This window comes from Zingiber officinale, chromosome 5B (genome assembly GCF_018446385.1).
Source record: "Zingiber officinale cultivar Zhangliang chromosome 5B, Zo_v1.1, whole genome shotgun sequence".
Lineage (NCBI taxonomy): Eukaryota > Viridiplantae > Streptophyta > Magnoliopsida > Zingiberales > Zingiberaceae > Zingiber > Zingiber officinale.
This window is the reverse complement of record NC_055995.1, coordinates 36,701,084-36,717,970: the sequence shown is the minus strand read 5'-3', so window position 1 is coordinate 36,717,970 and position 16,887 is coordinate 36,701,084. Positions and strand designations below refer to the sequence as shown.

Genomic DNA, 16,887 nt, shown 5'->3' with positions numbered 1-16,887 from the left:
ATAGGTTGTCCATGATCTCAAACAACCCTCCAAAAAAAATCTGCTACATACCACTCTCAAGCACCCCTCAAAAACTGCTACGTACGACCTCAAACAACTTCCAGAAATTTGCTATGTACCTCCCTCAAGCACCCCTCGAAATCTGCTGCACGCGACCTCAAACAACTTCAAGAAATCTGCTATGTACCTCCCTCAAGCACCCCTCGAAATTTGCTGCACACGACCTCGAACAACCTTCCAGAAATATGCTATGTACCCCCCTCCAGCACCCCTCGAAATCTGTTGCACACGGTCTCGAACAACCCTCCATAAATCTGCTACTCCTAGCCTTCAAATTCACCTCAAAAATCTGTTGTAAATAATCCAAATATCTCCCAAAACCTACTACTTGAAGCCTTCCATCCCCCTTGAAAACCTGCTGCGTATACATGTTCAAAGACATAGAAAGAAAAGTCGAAAACCTAGTGCGTTTTCAGATTTAAAGGTATAGGAGGAAAACCCACTACATGTACAGATTCAAGGTGTAGAAAGAAAAGGGTTTAAGAGGTGCCTTGCTTGGAGGCTTGCTGTTGGCGCAGGTGATGACGAGGAGCAACGGTGGAGCGTCTCTTTGGCCTCGTTCTTCCTTCCAAAGTCGAAGCCAAGAGCTCTCCCTCCCCCTTTCTTTTCTCCCGCCGAGACTTCTCCCTCCCCCTTTCTTTTCTTCCACCGAGAGCCCTCCTTCCTCTTTTCTTCTTTTTTTTCTCTCTTCATCGCCCCTCTTATAAGAACTAAACCCTAGGGTTAGGTCTAGTCCTCACCAATTGGGCCAATCCCATGTGTCCATTAGTTGGTTATTAGCGAATTAGCCTCCCCTTAAGTAAATAAAGAGCCTATTATCATGCTCCCCTTGTTTTTTTTTTTTTGGTTTTTTTTTAAAGTCGGGCCTTACACTTGTAGCAAGTGATCACCTTTTTCCTTCTTGACTTAAAATGAGCCTTATTGTCGTTGCCCGATCTATATCGTGATTTACTCCTACCACACTCTTGGTTGTTATTTATCATAAGCCCTTCTCCTTGAGAAACATCATCACTAGTTTTCTTCCTTTGATGAAAACCTAGCAACGCACCTATGATCTCTTCCAATTTAAGAGTTTCCTTACCCACTATACTTAACTTAGATCTAGATATTTGATATAGAATGCCAATCTTTAAAATAAAAATTGTAAAAAAGAGAGTAATATATTGGCATGACATGTTCATTAAAAAAAACCCTTTTGTAGCTAATCGTTTATTGACAAAAATTTAAAAACTCAACATGAGGGAAGAGAAAGACCACATTAAAGTAGTAATCAAATTCTCATACATAGGAGATGTAGGTAGAGAATTCAGTAACATTAGTGCCTTATCTTCGTCCTCGATCTTTACATCAACTCGCTTCAAATCACTCACGATCTGATTGAATAAGTTGATGTGTTGGTTCAGATCGATTTTCTCAGTCATCTTCAGTTCGTATAACTTTTGTTTGTGATACAGTTTGTTTGTTAATGACTTTGACATATACTAACTTTTCAACTTTTGCCAAACTATCACCGGTGACTCATCGTTCATGACATGGTACATCACATCATCCATAAGACAAAGTCTGATTGTTGCTACTGCCTGAAGTTCTTCTCAATTCGATCTTTCTATGCTTTTTGGTTTCTTTTCTCTTGGCGCTTTACCATGCCTTGTTATACCAATAACTTCTTGACGCTTCTTTGCCATAATCCGAAGTTCTCGATTTCATCAAACTTTATCATATCAAACTTTGTAGAAGACGTCCTGACATGTTGAACAAATTCGCCAAAATCTTGCTCTGATACCAATGTCACGCAAAGGGGGCAACACCTCTCAATCTTTAATGCGGAAGACAAAGAAGAGAGAAAGAGATTGCGCGAAGTAACGAGATAAAAACACACAAGAAAGAACAAACATGAGGAAGAAGAAGAAGAGAGAGAAGAATTATCGTGGTTCGGCAGCGTGCCTTCTTCACAAAATGACCAAAACTTTATTAGAATTCTCTCTACACAAAAGAATCCACACCATTAATACAATAGATTTACAATAAAAAGGTCAGCCCGTTGCACGAAGCTCTCGCTATGCAGGGTCTCGGGGAAGGATCCATTGTACACAGCCTTACCTGCTTTTTTCAAGAGGCTGTTTTCAGGATTCGGACCCGTGACCTTTTGGTCACAAAGGAACAATAGATTTACAATGATCCATATAAATAGTCCCCAAACTTCAGCATGCGAAAACAGACCCGAAAAATCATAATAGAATTCTATTACGAAAAATTGTAACAGATTTTTTTTTTTTTATCCGTGACGTTCCTCTCATTGGCTTTTACTCAGATATGAGTCACCTGTCAACAACTATGCTAATAAGTTTTTGGTTATTTTCTGTCTCTTTCATCTTAAATTTTAATTGAACTCATCTAACTGTTGATTCCATTTGTTCTCTTTGAATAGATCCATACTATTATAACTCATTTTCTTACTTTATCATATGTTAAAGCTTCACCTAATTGATTCCAAATAGGAGTCAATACCCATTAGAAATATTTGTGTGAGTATTATGCATTGACTCAGAGATTCCATGATCAGTTTAAATTAATGCAACATCAAGAAGAGATCCAAATGATAGGTATTACTAAAGCTATGGCCTCACTGTGTTAAAAAAGATGCATGTAGTCAGGGATCAAATGTTAGTACTTCGTAAATGTGTGTATTTATTGGATTTTTAAAGAAAATGTGCAGCTAAATTTCATAATATGCTAGATTGAATATAATCTGAACATCCATGCAGTATATATATGCTAGTATAGTAACATTGTATCCTCCTTGACCTGATTATATCATCAGGAATTTTGTTTTTGCATGGCAAGTAGTTGCAATGGAATTCAACAAGAAAAGAGATATTGCGGTTCTATTGCATAATTAAGCATGTAACCGCCAATCACACGGTGAAAGTATTATAGAGCATAGTACAGGTAGAAGGAAAAGAAAAGCCTTTACCTGTGATTGACTGTTACTGACACATTAATAATGGATTCCTCTGATTCTAATGGGCAAGCATATAAATAAATCAAAATGCAATGATATAAGTTAATGAGCCTATGTTCTCAACTATATTGTTTGTTGTAGTTTTATACTGAACTAACAGATATCACATTTTTTATTGTAGTATGCAAAAATTTAGAAATGCATATTTTATCGTCCTGTTAGTATTAGTAAATTGGTGATGTGGCAACCTATTCTATTATTTTACATGCTTGTCAACCTAGAAGGCCAAATCATGTAAGGGAAACCTAAGAAACACATGCTCACATTCTTATGACTATATAAATATTCAGTGATGTTTTATGTGAATTGGCCTTTTTAGTGAATAGACGACACATGATTGCATGCTTTCTTGTGAGACTGCCACCTCACAAGAAGATTGGGAAATGCTGAATAAAATTGTTACAAATTTCTAAGTTTATGCATAAGATTGGGAAATGAGAAGATAAAATATATGAAGTAGGTCATAATTCAAGATATTTTAATTAACCCAATATATTACCACGGGGAGTCAGTGATGAGCGGTGTAGTTTGAGATTACTTGTCAAGTAATTACAATGACAGTCTACAAGGGATGATATCTGCTCACTGAACGGTGATTGTGCAAAACCACCATTTGCAAAAGGAAAATGAGAAAAGTCTTATTTGAATGATGTTTGTGTATATATGATTCTTACAATTTTGATTGGTTCCTGCATATAATGGAAAATCCAATGATATAAGGGGAGCAATTTCAGTCAAAACAAGAAATGAAATTTGTAACTAGTAATTCAGTAGACAAGAAATGAAATTTGTAACTAGTAATTCAGTAGACAAGAAATGAAATTTGTAACTAGTAATTCAATAGAAGTGATCCTGATCCCTTCATATTATCGACTAGTTTGCAGTGTGAATGCTACAATATCTTAAATTATTCTGATTGAACTAGAATTACAGACAAATGTTGCAAGTACAAATTTGGGGTGTTGCATGATGCGGGTGAGACAGTTTTCTCCATGTCTGCTCTCACAACTTCCTTGATTCTAGTAAATAAATCTGAATCACATCTATGCCCATAATTTGGATAGATATTTAGGGATCAAGTTTGAATAGAAAGTTTGTATAGATTGGTACCTTTTATATCTGGATGCTTATACTAGTGAATAATGCAGATATGTCCATCTTGTTATGTCAAAGATGCAGTCAGATGATCTGGAGGAAATTCAACGCTTTCATCCTAGGTAATCCACTGTTTTTTTCTTTATTTTTGTCAATACAACAAATTGGCTGTGTGTAGGACAGTGTGACGCCATCATTTATTTGTTTCATTCCATTAAGTTTTTATATTTGTCCCTTTTGACTCCATGCCATTATAGATTAAATTTTTTATTTACCAGTCAATTAGAAAAGCCCGAAGGCTTAATTAAATTGTCTAGATATTATGATTTAGCTCCTCACGAATGCAGATTTGTGGAGCTCAAGGCACTGCATGGTATTGCTGATGAGACACCATCCTCTGGAATTTCTGGACCACAGAAAATGTCTTCTGGACTTATCTGTATGGTTTTAAATGTGATTTGAAACAACAAGAAGCTTCCATGGGAAATAATATATGGAAAGAATTTCTCTTGGTTGTGCAGGTGTTACGTTGAAGTGTGTTGGAGCTTCCATGGGAGAAAAACAACCCTTGACCAAGAAGCTGCCATCTACTGTTACTGTATGTCATTTGATTTAGTGTAAATCCATTTTGTCTTAGGAAGTATCTACCAATCCAATTTGACTTAACCAAGGATTAAGGTGTCAAGCTATACCAATCCAATGAATCTACTTGTAACAATATTCTAAGAGCTCACATTGACCATTAGGAGTAGGTAACCCTATTCTGCCTGCTGACCGACACTAACAATGGGATAGCAGATTGCATCAGAAATAGATAGAGAGAAGAGAGATTAATGAAGAGAAACCATCATCAGAGCAGTGATAACAGATTCAACAGATGTGTGTGTGGCGGGGTGGGGTGGGGGGTTGATGTATCGAGTTGAGATAGATCGATGTATCAAGTTGAGATAGATCAAAGTGAGGGGAACTACTGGAAAGGAGAGAGATGGACAACAGGCGTTGTGGTGGTAGCGAGTGTGGTATCAAGCAACGATCAGGATCAAGAGAGGGATTGCAGGAGAGGGGAGAGACGTGAGTTGTGACAAAAAAAATATATAATTCATAATCAAATTATCTTATATATATAGGTCACGGGTTCGAATCCTGGAAACAGCCTCTTGCAAAAAGCAGGGTAAGGCTGCGTACAATGGATCCTTCCCTGGGACCCTGCATGGCAGGAGCTTCGTGCACCGAGTTGGCCTTTTTTTTATATATAATGTTTTTAATTGTAAACTTATTAAAATAAATTCAAATTGAATTATATTTGAATTCACTTTATGTTAATCACCATGTCTACTTGATCGATTCCACCAAACCTTAAATTGATTGCCGTTCAACTTTAATTTTAAAAATATTAGTTTAATTTAGCTTAATTAGTTATCTAAATATTTTTGAAAATAAATTAAAATGTAATTTTTTTTTAAATAGGATAAGATTCCATATATAGCACTGGTGAAGTTTTTTGGATTCTAATTTTTGTGACATTGGGTGAGACAGAGAGTTAGCATTAGCATATGATGGGAAAATTAGAGTTTGATGAAATTGTGTCAAGCTTTTCGTCTGTGTTCTTTTAGTTTTTGTTGAATGCCAAGGAATAACTAGGATTCTATATGATGATTTATTTAAATATATATTTTTAAAATTAAGTTAAAAATAATTTATTTTATATTGTAAATTTATAAGAATATCATTTAAAATATATTACACTTCTTTTGATATTAGTAAGATGACATGAAATCTATCCTAATTATTTATATAAATTTTAATTTAAGTATTATATCAATTTTTTCAAGAAAAATATATATTTGTTTTCTTTTATCTAACAATTTAGGTTGTTACAAAAAACCAATATAAAAATTACTATAATGAAAAATTGGTTTTAAAAATTAAAATGTAAAATATAAAAACACTTTTTGAGCCAAGAATTATTGTGTTATCATCTCCTCATCCTTTCACTATACTATAGAAAATCTAATTTTATCTACATTGTTAAACTAAATTTAGGCGACTCTTTTATATATTCTGAAAATATGAAAATTACATGAATCCTTTGAAATTGAAACATCCAAATAAATGTAACATAACCAATGTGAAGATGTCGAAACCGAAGATCAAGCTTCATGACCATTATAAGTTATTAGACATGAAGTCTCAACAATAAAACTTTAAGTAATTAAGAGTATATCATTGTGTGCAATATTAATAAAAATATAAATTTTGAATTTTTATGTTACTGATAGCTACTGTTAAAAATTCAATAAGCACAAAACCTCACAAGGAAATACCAAAACATGAACTCAATAGTCAACAACTGAAATATTGAAATATAATCTCAACTGAGCATTTATAACAATCAAATATTAATTATTTTTGATTAAGATACACATATTTAAGAAAAATACCAAAACTATATTGATAGAAACTGTATCATTTCGGTTAGAGACTGCAAACCTTGGATTCAATTTTTAGGAACCCATGATTTGTGTTAGGGTGACCATAAAAACTTGCTAATTTTATAAATTAGTTCATATGATCATGAGATCTTGAAGGAATATTTCTAAGAAATATCGGTAAAAGCCTATTTATTCTAATTGTCCCTTCCATATACTAATGGAAATTATCTATTCTTGGAAATTAAGGAAGTTGTCCATTTATCTCTTTTTAAAATTAAATTGCATATACACATGATGTATCATCATCAGCATGCCATGTTTTCTGACTATGTAGGGACAATCTTATTTCTCCAACAGTTTCAATGCATATCTCTATGATTTGCAATATTTAAATCAATTAATTTTTTATCACATTGATTGAGGTTTTTGCCCCTTCATCTTCCACTTCTTCAATCAATTTAGATTTTCTAATCCAATTTATTGGTTGCTTTTGAAGATGCCAATTCAATATATGCTCCAGTTTATCATCTATTCAAACTAGACCCACTTGTCTCAACTATTAAGGTTCTTTATTATTATTATTTTTTAATTTTATCCGTGCACATCAATCTTAATATTCTCATCTGTACTTTATTAACTATTTAACTTGTTAAAATAGTTCAATATAATCCATTAGGTATTAAGGACCATTCTATAGTCTTGTAAAAGATTTTAAGCCATAGTGAATACATTCATCACATGATACTCCAAGAACTCTTCTTCATTTCAAGATTCACGTTTAATACTAACTTCATTAATATCTCACCGAAATTCTAAGAAGAATTTAATGTTCATTTGTCCAGCTATTCTCTTAAGTTTTTTTTGGTTATTGAAATTTGTATTTCATATGGCTAGTTCTAGTTCTATTTAACTTGAATGCTTTAGTTTATAAAATATTTTCAACATATTTGAAGCTTCGGTTGATTTACATTCTTATCTATTAGCATAATTTCATTTGCAAATACCATTTACTAAGTTTACGTTGAATATGATTTGTGAATTTATCCATAAATAAATAGGGAGTTGATCTATAATGTAGTCTTTTGACACACTTTGTTTTTCTCCACCATTCAAGCTTTGAATTTAATTTATTTGTACTTGATGAAGATAAGTGACATGCTCCTCTAAAAGTCTGTTAGTGCCAAAGTCTAACTTTTATTGGATATAATTTGGAAAATGATGTACTTATTTAAAAAATAGTGTAAAGTCCAACAGTTCCAACATTTGAAAGAAACTTTGGAAAGTCGAAGAGTATAAAGTCCAATAGTTCCAACACTTGACAGGAAAGTTTGGGAAATTGAAAGTTCAATTAAAAGAGTCTTTAATTTAGTAATAGTGCTTTTAATCTAGTAAGAGTTTAGCAAAAAGTATATTTATGAGACTTCTATGTTTTCTATATTTGAAGAGTGCATCTATTAGTGTAAATATGCATGTTTGCGTTACTATTGAAATATAAAATAGAAAAATGAGTCTTTAAGAAATTGTGTGATGACGTGATGCGTACTATTTCTTAGTGTTGGTGCAATATCCCTAGGTCAAGGATGACCTGGTTGACTAAGCTTGAGTCTTTATGTTTGAATTTCGATTTTTGACAATACAGATAATACGTGGAGATTACAAGTGTAATCATCCGATTGGGGAGATTGCTGGAGCAATTCCCCTCTGGTTAGGGTTTGACCAGTCTGAGTTTGAAGAAGAGTCAAGTAGGTCAAGATTGACCGGATACTTGACTGGGAAGTCTTAGTGAGTGAAGCTAGGCAGAAAGAAAAATCCTGGTGAGTGAAGCCAAGTGAAAGACCTAGCGAGTGAAGCTAGGCAGTTGGAAAATCCTAGTGAGTGAAGCGAGGTGAAAGTCCCGGTGAGTGAAGCCAGGCAGGTGGAAAGTCCCGGTGAGTGAAGCCGGGCAGTGGAAAAATCCTAGTGAGTGAAGCCAGGTGAAAATCCTAGTGGTTGAAGCTAGGTGAAAGTCCTGGTGAGTGAAGCCAGGCAGATGAGAAGTCCTAGTGAGTGAAGCTAGGCAGATGGAAAGACCTGGTGAGTGAAGCCAGACATGTGGAAATCTAGGTGGGTCAAGGTTGACCGGACACCTAGTATTTGAAAGTCCAAGTGGGTCATGGAGGACCGGACACTTGACATGAGATGGTAAGTCCAAGTGGGTCAAGGTTGACCGGACACTTGGCGCAAAGAGAAAGTCCAGATGGGTCAAAAGTTGACCGAATTCTTAGCGGTCGTAAGTCTAATAGGGAGTTGGCATGGAACTATGAAGTTCGGACGTAGTAAACTTCCGAAGGCCATAACTTTTGACTCGGATATCGGAATGAGGTGATCTCGGATGCGAAACGAAGCTAATTTCAAGCTCTATCCAGTTTTCTGCTTTCCAATCGATTGGCCAATCGATTGGTTGACGCGAATTCGTGCAGAAATGGACTGAATCGATTGGGTAATCGATTGAAACTTCTCCAATCGATTGGGAGAGTTTCTGAGTGAACAATAAGCTTCTGAATCGATTAGTTGATCGATTGAAACCTCCAATCGATCGGCCGATCGATTGGAGCGCTGGAAATCGCTCGAGAAGCCTTGAATCGATCGGGTAATCGATTCAGGGCGATTCCAGAGAGCACAGAGGCGCTCTGGATCGATCGGTCGATCGATCCAAAGCCTCCCTAATCGATTGGGAGCAATCCAATCGATTGGGAATCGACCGTTGGCACAAATAAAGCTGTTGGCGAGCGTGTCTTCGGGAAGTTCTTCGATTCTTCTCCACGGGCGATCACAGCATCTCTCTACAGCGATCTTTTCTTCCTCACCGCCAGTTCTTGAAGGTTCTTGGAGGCTCATCCAAGTCAAGAGGCGAGTTGCAACAAGAATAAGAAGAAGCTAGGGTTTTCATTGTAATCTTGTAAGATTCATTTGTATTTTGCTTCTTTCTTTCTCATTGTTGTATTGTGAGGTTGTAAGACTTCTCCGCCTTCGGTAGTTACCAAGAAGGAGTGTTTTTATAGTGGAGGGTGCGTGAGTGTGTGGATCCTTGGACTAGTCACCTCTTCTTGAGGTGGATACCAAGTAAATCTTAGAGTTAGCGTTGTTGTTTGTGTTTCTTGTATTTTCGCTGCACATCATCCCAAGAAGCGAGCAACGACGAGCACGACGATCGCGACGAGCTATTCACCCCTCCCTAGCTACATTTCGGTCCCAACACTTAGGTGTTATGCCTAAGTTTCTACCACCTTTCTACACTTCTTTAGCACTACATTTTAGATTCCTACTCCACATACCTTTAAACAATCAAGCTCTCTTCTCGTTACATTAGTACTCTTGTCTATTAACATGATTTTATTTGAAAATAGCATATATCAAGGAGAATTATTGGTTAATTCATCCATTAATATATAGGGGATATAGAGTTGATCTATCGTGTAAATCTACCATTGGAAACTTTTGACACACTTCCATTAGCTCTAAAATTCGTAACTATATTATTTGACATTACTTTTATCACATCAATGTCACTCATCTCTTTTTTAAAACATTAGGACCCTATAATAAGCTTTGTGAAAGTAAATAAAAATTATATATAAATCATTTCTCTATATTTTTCATTAGTGTCTTATTTAAGTAATTGGAGCAACAAAAGGTAATAACGCTCATCCCAGGTGGTCCAGTATTACCGGCTCCCCTGCTAGATACAAGTAGGTAAATCATGGGAGATATTTTACCCTAGCACAGACTCTTTGCATGCGAAAGGTCAGTCACCCAACAAGACATTTTGTATCTGCTAGAAATTGACCTCAAGATCTATTGAAGCAACTACCCATGTAGTTACGTCAACCCATGGGGGCAGTGTCTTATTTAAGTAATTAACGCTTGATCTCCTGATATGATACCAAATTAATTCTGTAAAATACATATCTCATCTTTTATGCTTTAAGTCTCTAAAGTTTAATAGGTTGCCCTTTTCTTTAATGCTTTTAAAACCGTCTTTAGTGCTAAAAAACAAATATGCATTGTATTCGTTTGTTAAAGAGATATAATAGTTTTCAAGTATATGCAAGCATATTATAAGGAAAGTATCATTTTGAAAAATACATTAGACTATGTGCCAATAAAATGAAATGCAAAACGGATCAATCATTAATTAACAAAATGGGTTTTCATGACATTTGGGTATCTCTAAGTCTATCCCTAGCTAAAATCAACTAGGACCCTAAAATACTTCTGCTACTGCAAAACTAGAGGCTTAGAAAAAATATAGAATGACCACAAAATTGCAAAGTGAGTACACAGAAGAATGTACATTAATTATGATCTTATTTAAGAATTTATAGGTCAACAAGTGGTAAATCACATTTTAGCACTAGATTTTCAATAAAGAATGTAATTAGCTTTCAATCTTTGTGTCATTATACAAATAACACATTTATATTCACAGTAGCACATTCGAATATTTGTTTTAAAGCAAATAAAAAGAAGTGAATTACTAAACTCAAGTCTATAGGGTATGAATGATGTTTAGCTGACATGTGGGCCGAAAGCCACATCGGTTATAAATAGTGATATAGTGTAATGCATAAGATTGACCATATACAACACATTCACCCATGTAGCCCTTTATATGACTAGGCTTAGATTATTCATTTTTTATTTTTAATTTGGTCATTTATAATAGTCATTTATTCACTTTTAATATTTCCACATTCACAACAATTTTACAATCTCTGTCATTATTAGTATTATAGATGAGCTCAAGATCTAAGCTATAGCAATAAAAAAACATGCAAATATTAAGATACAATCAATATTGAACATGGAATGTGTAAAACGGTTGACCAACTTAACCAAATAGGCTTAAATTGAATAAAATAAGTACAAATCGAGTTTGATTTGAATCCATTTGACCCTAAACGCAAGGCTCACTTGATGGACTCGACCAAACTTTTAAGTAAACCTCAAATAGATCCTCAAAAGTCATTAAGTTGAACCAAGTTGGTTTAATTCAGCTTGTTTAACTGTTAAAATAAAAAAATAGAATAAAAATACTATATATAACCTCCAGTGCTATTACTAACCTTAATTTATTTGTAACCAAAGTTGTATTAAACCCTAAATTAGTTATTTGTATATATAAGCTTTAGTGTCGTTACTAACCTTAGTTGAGTATCTGTAACCAATTTTGTATAATAAATTTTAAATTAGGTATTTGTAACCAATTTTGATTGCCTCAATTTTTGAGCTATATATACCTTGTTGATGAGCTATATATTGTGTTGAGAAGTTTTTGTTATATTTATTTGCTGCTCTGGATAAATTTTTAATTTTGCCACTTCTGATTTCCAATGAAGTTCATCTTACGTGCTCATTCTTCAATTTTCCCCAATTATTGGACAGAGTAATAAATTAAGTAAAAATGTAAATAAAGTTATTCAATTGTATTTTCTGGATCGACGACATCCATCATTAACATGTGTGTCATCAACCCTGATTAATTTTAGTATAGTAGCTCCATAAGGCATTACTGTGATTGGTGGTCGTGCTCATGGCACACTGTGATGGTAGCAGGTATCCCCATGGGGATATTGATGCAAGACCAATATAGGAAGACTTAATCTTCTGGAGGGCATAACTTTTGACTCAAATTTCGGAATCAGGTTCTGTCAGCACTCATGCGTGCAAAATTTCAAGACCTACGTTTGCTACCGGGAACCTATAACACCCAAATTTTGGGCCCAAAATCAACCGTTTAGGCCCTTTTCAGAGGTCTAAAGATCTTTATTATTATTTTTAGTAATTTTTATTTTTATAATATTTAGGATATTTTTGGTATTTATGGGTCATGAGTTGTCTATGTTAGCGTCCTGTTCTAATAATTTCCTTCTGTTATGAATTTTTCCTTTTCTAGTAAAGTTTCTTTTCTTTCCTTACAAGATAGGAACTGATATCTGTATATTAGGACTTATTCCTTTTTTGAGTCTTAGGTCTAGAGTTTATATAAACACCTGTTTAGATGTTTGAGAAATCATCCTCTATTGATAATAAAGTTTATTTTTCATATTTCTCTTTATTCTTGGTGATTTCTCTTCTTCCTTTCTCCTCAATTCCGCTTTCTCATCAACCCGCTGGATATTGGTGATTTCCCTTCTTGCCTTCTCTTCTTGATTTCTCATTTTATCGTCAGTTCATCATAAATTTTAGCACTCTGATTGCTTCCATCACTGAGTGTCTCAAGGGACAAGATTTCAAGTGGTTTGAAGAAGCAGAGGCTAGTTTTCAACTGTTCAAGGAGAAGATGACCGAGGCACCAATTTTGGCACTTTCTGATTTTGACCAAGTGTTCGAGATCAACTATGATGCATCCGACATCAGTATAGGAGGTGGTCTAAGTCAGTTTGAGCGTCTAGTTGCTTTAGTGAGAAGTTGTCCAAATCTAAGAAGAATTATTCTACTTATGATTTGGAGTTCTATGTCATTGTTCAGTTCTTGAAGCATTGGCATCATTACTTAGTACAAAAGGAGTTCATCCTGCTTACAAATCACGAGGCCTTGAAGTACATCAATGGTCAACATAAGCTGAGTAGGCGAAATGCTAAGTGAGTGACTTACTTATAGGAGTTCACTTTTAAGACACCAATCTGGGAGTTTGAACCGTGTCGTAGATGCTTTGAGTCGTCACTCTTCATTACTTACTACCATGAGTACCAAAGTTCCAGGCTTTGAGATCTTCGCATATATATAGACAATTGACCCTTCATTCGGAAGGATATTCTACATGATGGTCGCCGACATGATTTTATTTTGCATAATGGCTATTTGTTTCGTGGGTTGTAGTTATGCGTTCCGGAGTACTTTGAGGCAGAGATCATGAGTGAGCTTCATAATAAGGGACACTTCGGACGTGATAAGACGTTGACCCTCATCTTTATCGATTTTTATTGGCCTAAGTTGACCAGCGATATGACTACTTTGTAGACTGATGTTTTATATGCTAGCAGTCTAAGAGGGTTCTCACTAATGCAGGCTTGTACATTCCCTTGCTTGTTCCTGAAGCTCCTTGGATTAATGTTAGTATGGATTTTGTATTGAGATTGCCCCACACCCAATGAATCTTAGATTCGGTTCTAGTTGTGGTTGATAGATTTTAAAAAATGACACACTTTGTAGCTTGCAGGAAGACTATGCTTGATACCCAGATTGACCATCTTTACTACAGGAGATTGTGTGTTTACATGATATTTTTTGACTTTAGATCGAGATACTAGCTTATGGGAAAAATTGAGCATGCAGTTGAACTTTGGCAGTGCTTACCACCCTCAGACACATGGATTGATCGAGATGGTGAATTAGAGTCTGGGCAACCTTCTGAGATGTCTCACAGGAACTAAGCCAAAATAATGGGACTTGGCGTTACCTCAAACAGAGTTTGACTACAACAGATCGAGAAATAGGACCACAGGATTGGGTCCTTTTGAGATTGTCTATGGGCGGAACCCATCTGGGTTTTGGACTTATCCTATGTTCCACGTGTAGGACTATTTAATCTTAAAGCCGATGAGATTGCAAAGCATCTTAAGAGCATTCATAAGCAATTGAAACTAGCAATTCTTGATAGCAATACCAAGTACAAACTTGGGTTGATAGTCATCGTTGTCAGGTACTTTTTGAGGTCGGATATTTTGTTTGGGTTGTATTAACTCGTGATATAATAAGCTGAAGGATTGAAAGATTGGATCGTGTGAGATATTGCAGAAGATCAACGATAATGCCTACAATTTGCGCTTTCCTAGTCATTTGAAGACTTCTGATGTCTTCAATGTGAAGCACTTGACTCTACGAACTTGAGGACGAGTTCTTTTCAACCTAATGTGATTGATGCAAACCAACATAGGGGACCCAATTTTCCGGAGGGCATAACTTTTGACTTAAAACTCAGAATCAGGCTTTGTTTGCGCTCATGCGTGTATCATTTGGAGACCTACGTTTGTTACCGGGGAAGCTATAACTGCTAAATTTCAGGTCCAAAATCAACCGTTTAGGCTCTTTTCGGAGGATCCAAAGATCTTTTTACTATTTTTAATAATTTTCATTTTTATGGTATTTTTGGTATTTATGAGTCATGGGTTGACTATGTTAGTGTCTTGTTTTGATAATTTCTTCCTGTTATGAATTTTTTCTTCTTTGGTAAGGTTTCTTTTCTCTCCTTACAAGGTAGGAATCGAGATTTGTATATTAGGAGTTATTTCCTAGGGTCCTTGTAGGAATCGAGATTTGTATATTAGGAGTTATTTCCTAGGGTCTAGAGTCTATAAATACCCATTTAGATGTTTGATGAATCATCCTCTATTGATAATAAAATTTCCTTTTTCGGTTTTCTCATTGTTCTTGATGATTTCTCTTGCCTTCTCAATTTCACCTTCTCATCAACCCGATAATTACTATCCTGCCCAGCATCAGATATTCTATCAGAGCTGTCATAAGGGAGAAGAATAAACAGGTTGTGGTAGACGAGATGTGCATGATTTAGATTTTAACTTACATCTTGGACATGTTATATAAGTGAAATGATAGTTTTGAAATTTAAAAGTTACAGATGAGGAATAATTGAAATTATCACAAAGCCCAATATTTTCAATTGTCTTGGCTCTGGATTTATATGTCTGTTTCTCCCGTTAATATTTGTTTTAGTGCTGAGGTTATGAATTGATAATAAAAAAAATATAAAATCCTCATTATATGAATTATGAACTTTCCTTGATGGATGGACTGGCATAAAGAAACAGATAAAGTATGATTCATAGTATGTTGCATTAAAAACCAAAGCAATTGCCTTCTCCACTTTTTGGATGTCTATCAAACTAGTCTATGATTTTTGGAATCAATTTCACTTCTATACCTGCAGGTTGGCAAGCTTAAGGCTCTTTGTGAAAGTTTCTTCAAATTAAAGGGCATCAGGTTGAAATTGTTTATTCAGGAGCAGGTATTTATTTGAGTGATTATTTTAGTTTTAGCTACATTAACCACCAACCAGTCAATTGTGAATGATTTTTGCATTCATCATGCCAATTACATCGCATTTTTCTGCACATGGACAATGTTTAAGGGTCCTGATTAGAGTGTAAATCCGTAAATCCCTGGTAAGGCTTGCTTATTCATATGTTAGAGTAGTCAGTCAGTCATTTAAAAGCACAGCCAAATCTGAGATAGATAATATAGAAAGGTTATGTTGGAATGGTGGAATAGAATGGGAATAAAAATTGAAATGACATGGAAGGAAAAGGAGAATGACCTTTTCATTCTTTGGTTTGGTAATGGTTTTGGAATCATACTATAAGTGGAATAATTCATTAAATATTTGCCCCATTCTGCTAATTCTTCTAGTCAACCTGACTTTTCTTGGTTCGTCTCTGTTTGGTCAGTTATGGTGCCACCGACCTGCCCTGGTTGTCCAACATGGCTCATTTGACACCCAATATGCTCAGTTTGGTGAATCCGACTGGCCAGTTGACCTATCTGGTCAATTTGGTTTGCCCAATCATGTTGTCGATTGATCAAATCAATTCACTCATTTTATTATGAATTCCTAAAGTACATTATTGATTTGTTAAACTTGAAGCCTCGAGATAGAATATGTAAAGTACATGATAGAATAGGTCAGCGATTTCATCTCCAATTAATTATCCATCTAGTTATTGAAATGAAATCATAAAGAATGAATCATTTTCATTCCGTTCAGTTCACCTTACGGCACAATGAGATAGTAAACAGTTTAGTTTGATAATGCTCAAAGTGCATTGTCAAATATTTGTTATCGGCTGATATATGGAAATAAGAATGATTAATCTCATGTTTTTTTGTTATTCATTTAAATATAAATTTTGGCTAGTTGTCTCAGATCAGTCCAATAAATGAGGTCAACTCTTTTCCTTCTAAAACCTTGCTTTGTAACAGGAGGCGCCACTGCCGTCATTGCTAGGTGATGATATGACCCCGCTTGGGGATGTTGGAGTAAGCAAAGAAACAACCATCTTAGTGGATGAAGAAAGTTAAGACTGGAAATCCGGTTTTTTGGCTGTGTTGGTGAGATGGTTTGCGTCATCTGAAATTAAGCTTGCTCTGGTGACACTGTCAGCGAATCTTATATCCTTCTTTAAAGCTTATGTTGTGTGATTTATATTTCAGTTCACTGACTCAGGTAATCATTGTATTCTACGTTTTGTTATTCGATTTAATTGAGTGTTTGTTTAGGAA

The 16,887-nt window shown here is 35.2% G+C and overlaps 1 protein-coding gene across 1 annotated transcript in view; it reads left to right on the top strand.

Annotated features, from left to right (window-relative positions):
* The window catches only part of LOC121984356 (tubulin-folding cofactor E-like), an 81,160-nt gene extending 64,273 nt beyond the window's left edge, over window positions 1–16,887 (top strand). Inside the window, exons 11-15 of the mRNA XM_042537247.1 lie at window positions 4,231–4,299; window positions 4,525–4,616; window positions 4,699–4,775; window positions 15,539–15,616; window positions 16,588–16,887. Of these exons, the coding sequence (XP_042393181.1) occupies window positions 4,231–4,299; window positions 4,525–4,616; window positions 4,699–4,775; window positions 15,539–15,616; window positions 16,588–16,686 (415 nt within the window). The 3' untranslated portion in view covers window positions 16,687–16,887. The remainder of the gene's footprint in view (window positions 1–4,230; window positions 4,300–4,524; window positions 4,617–4,698; window positions 4,776–15,538; window positions 15,617–16,587) is intronic.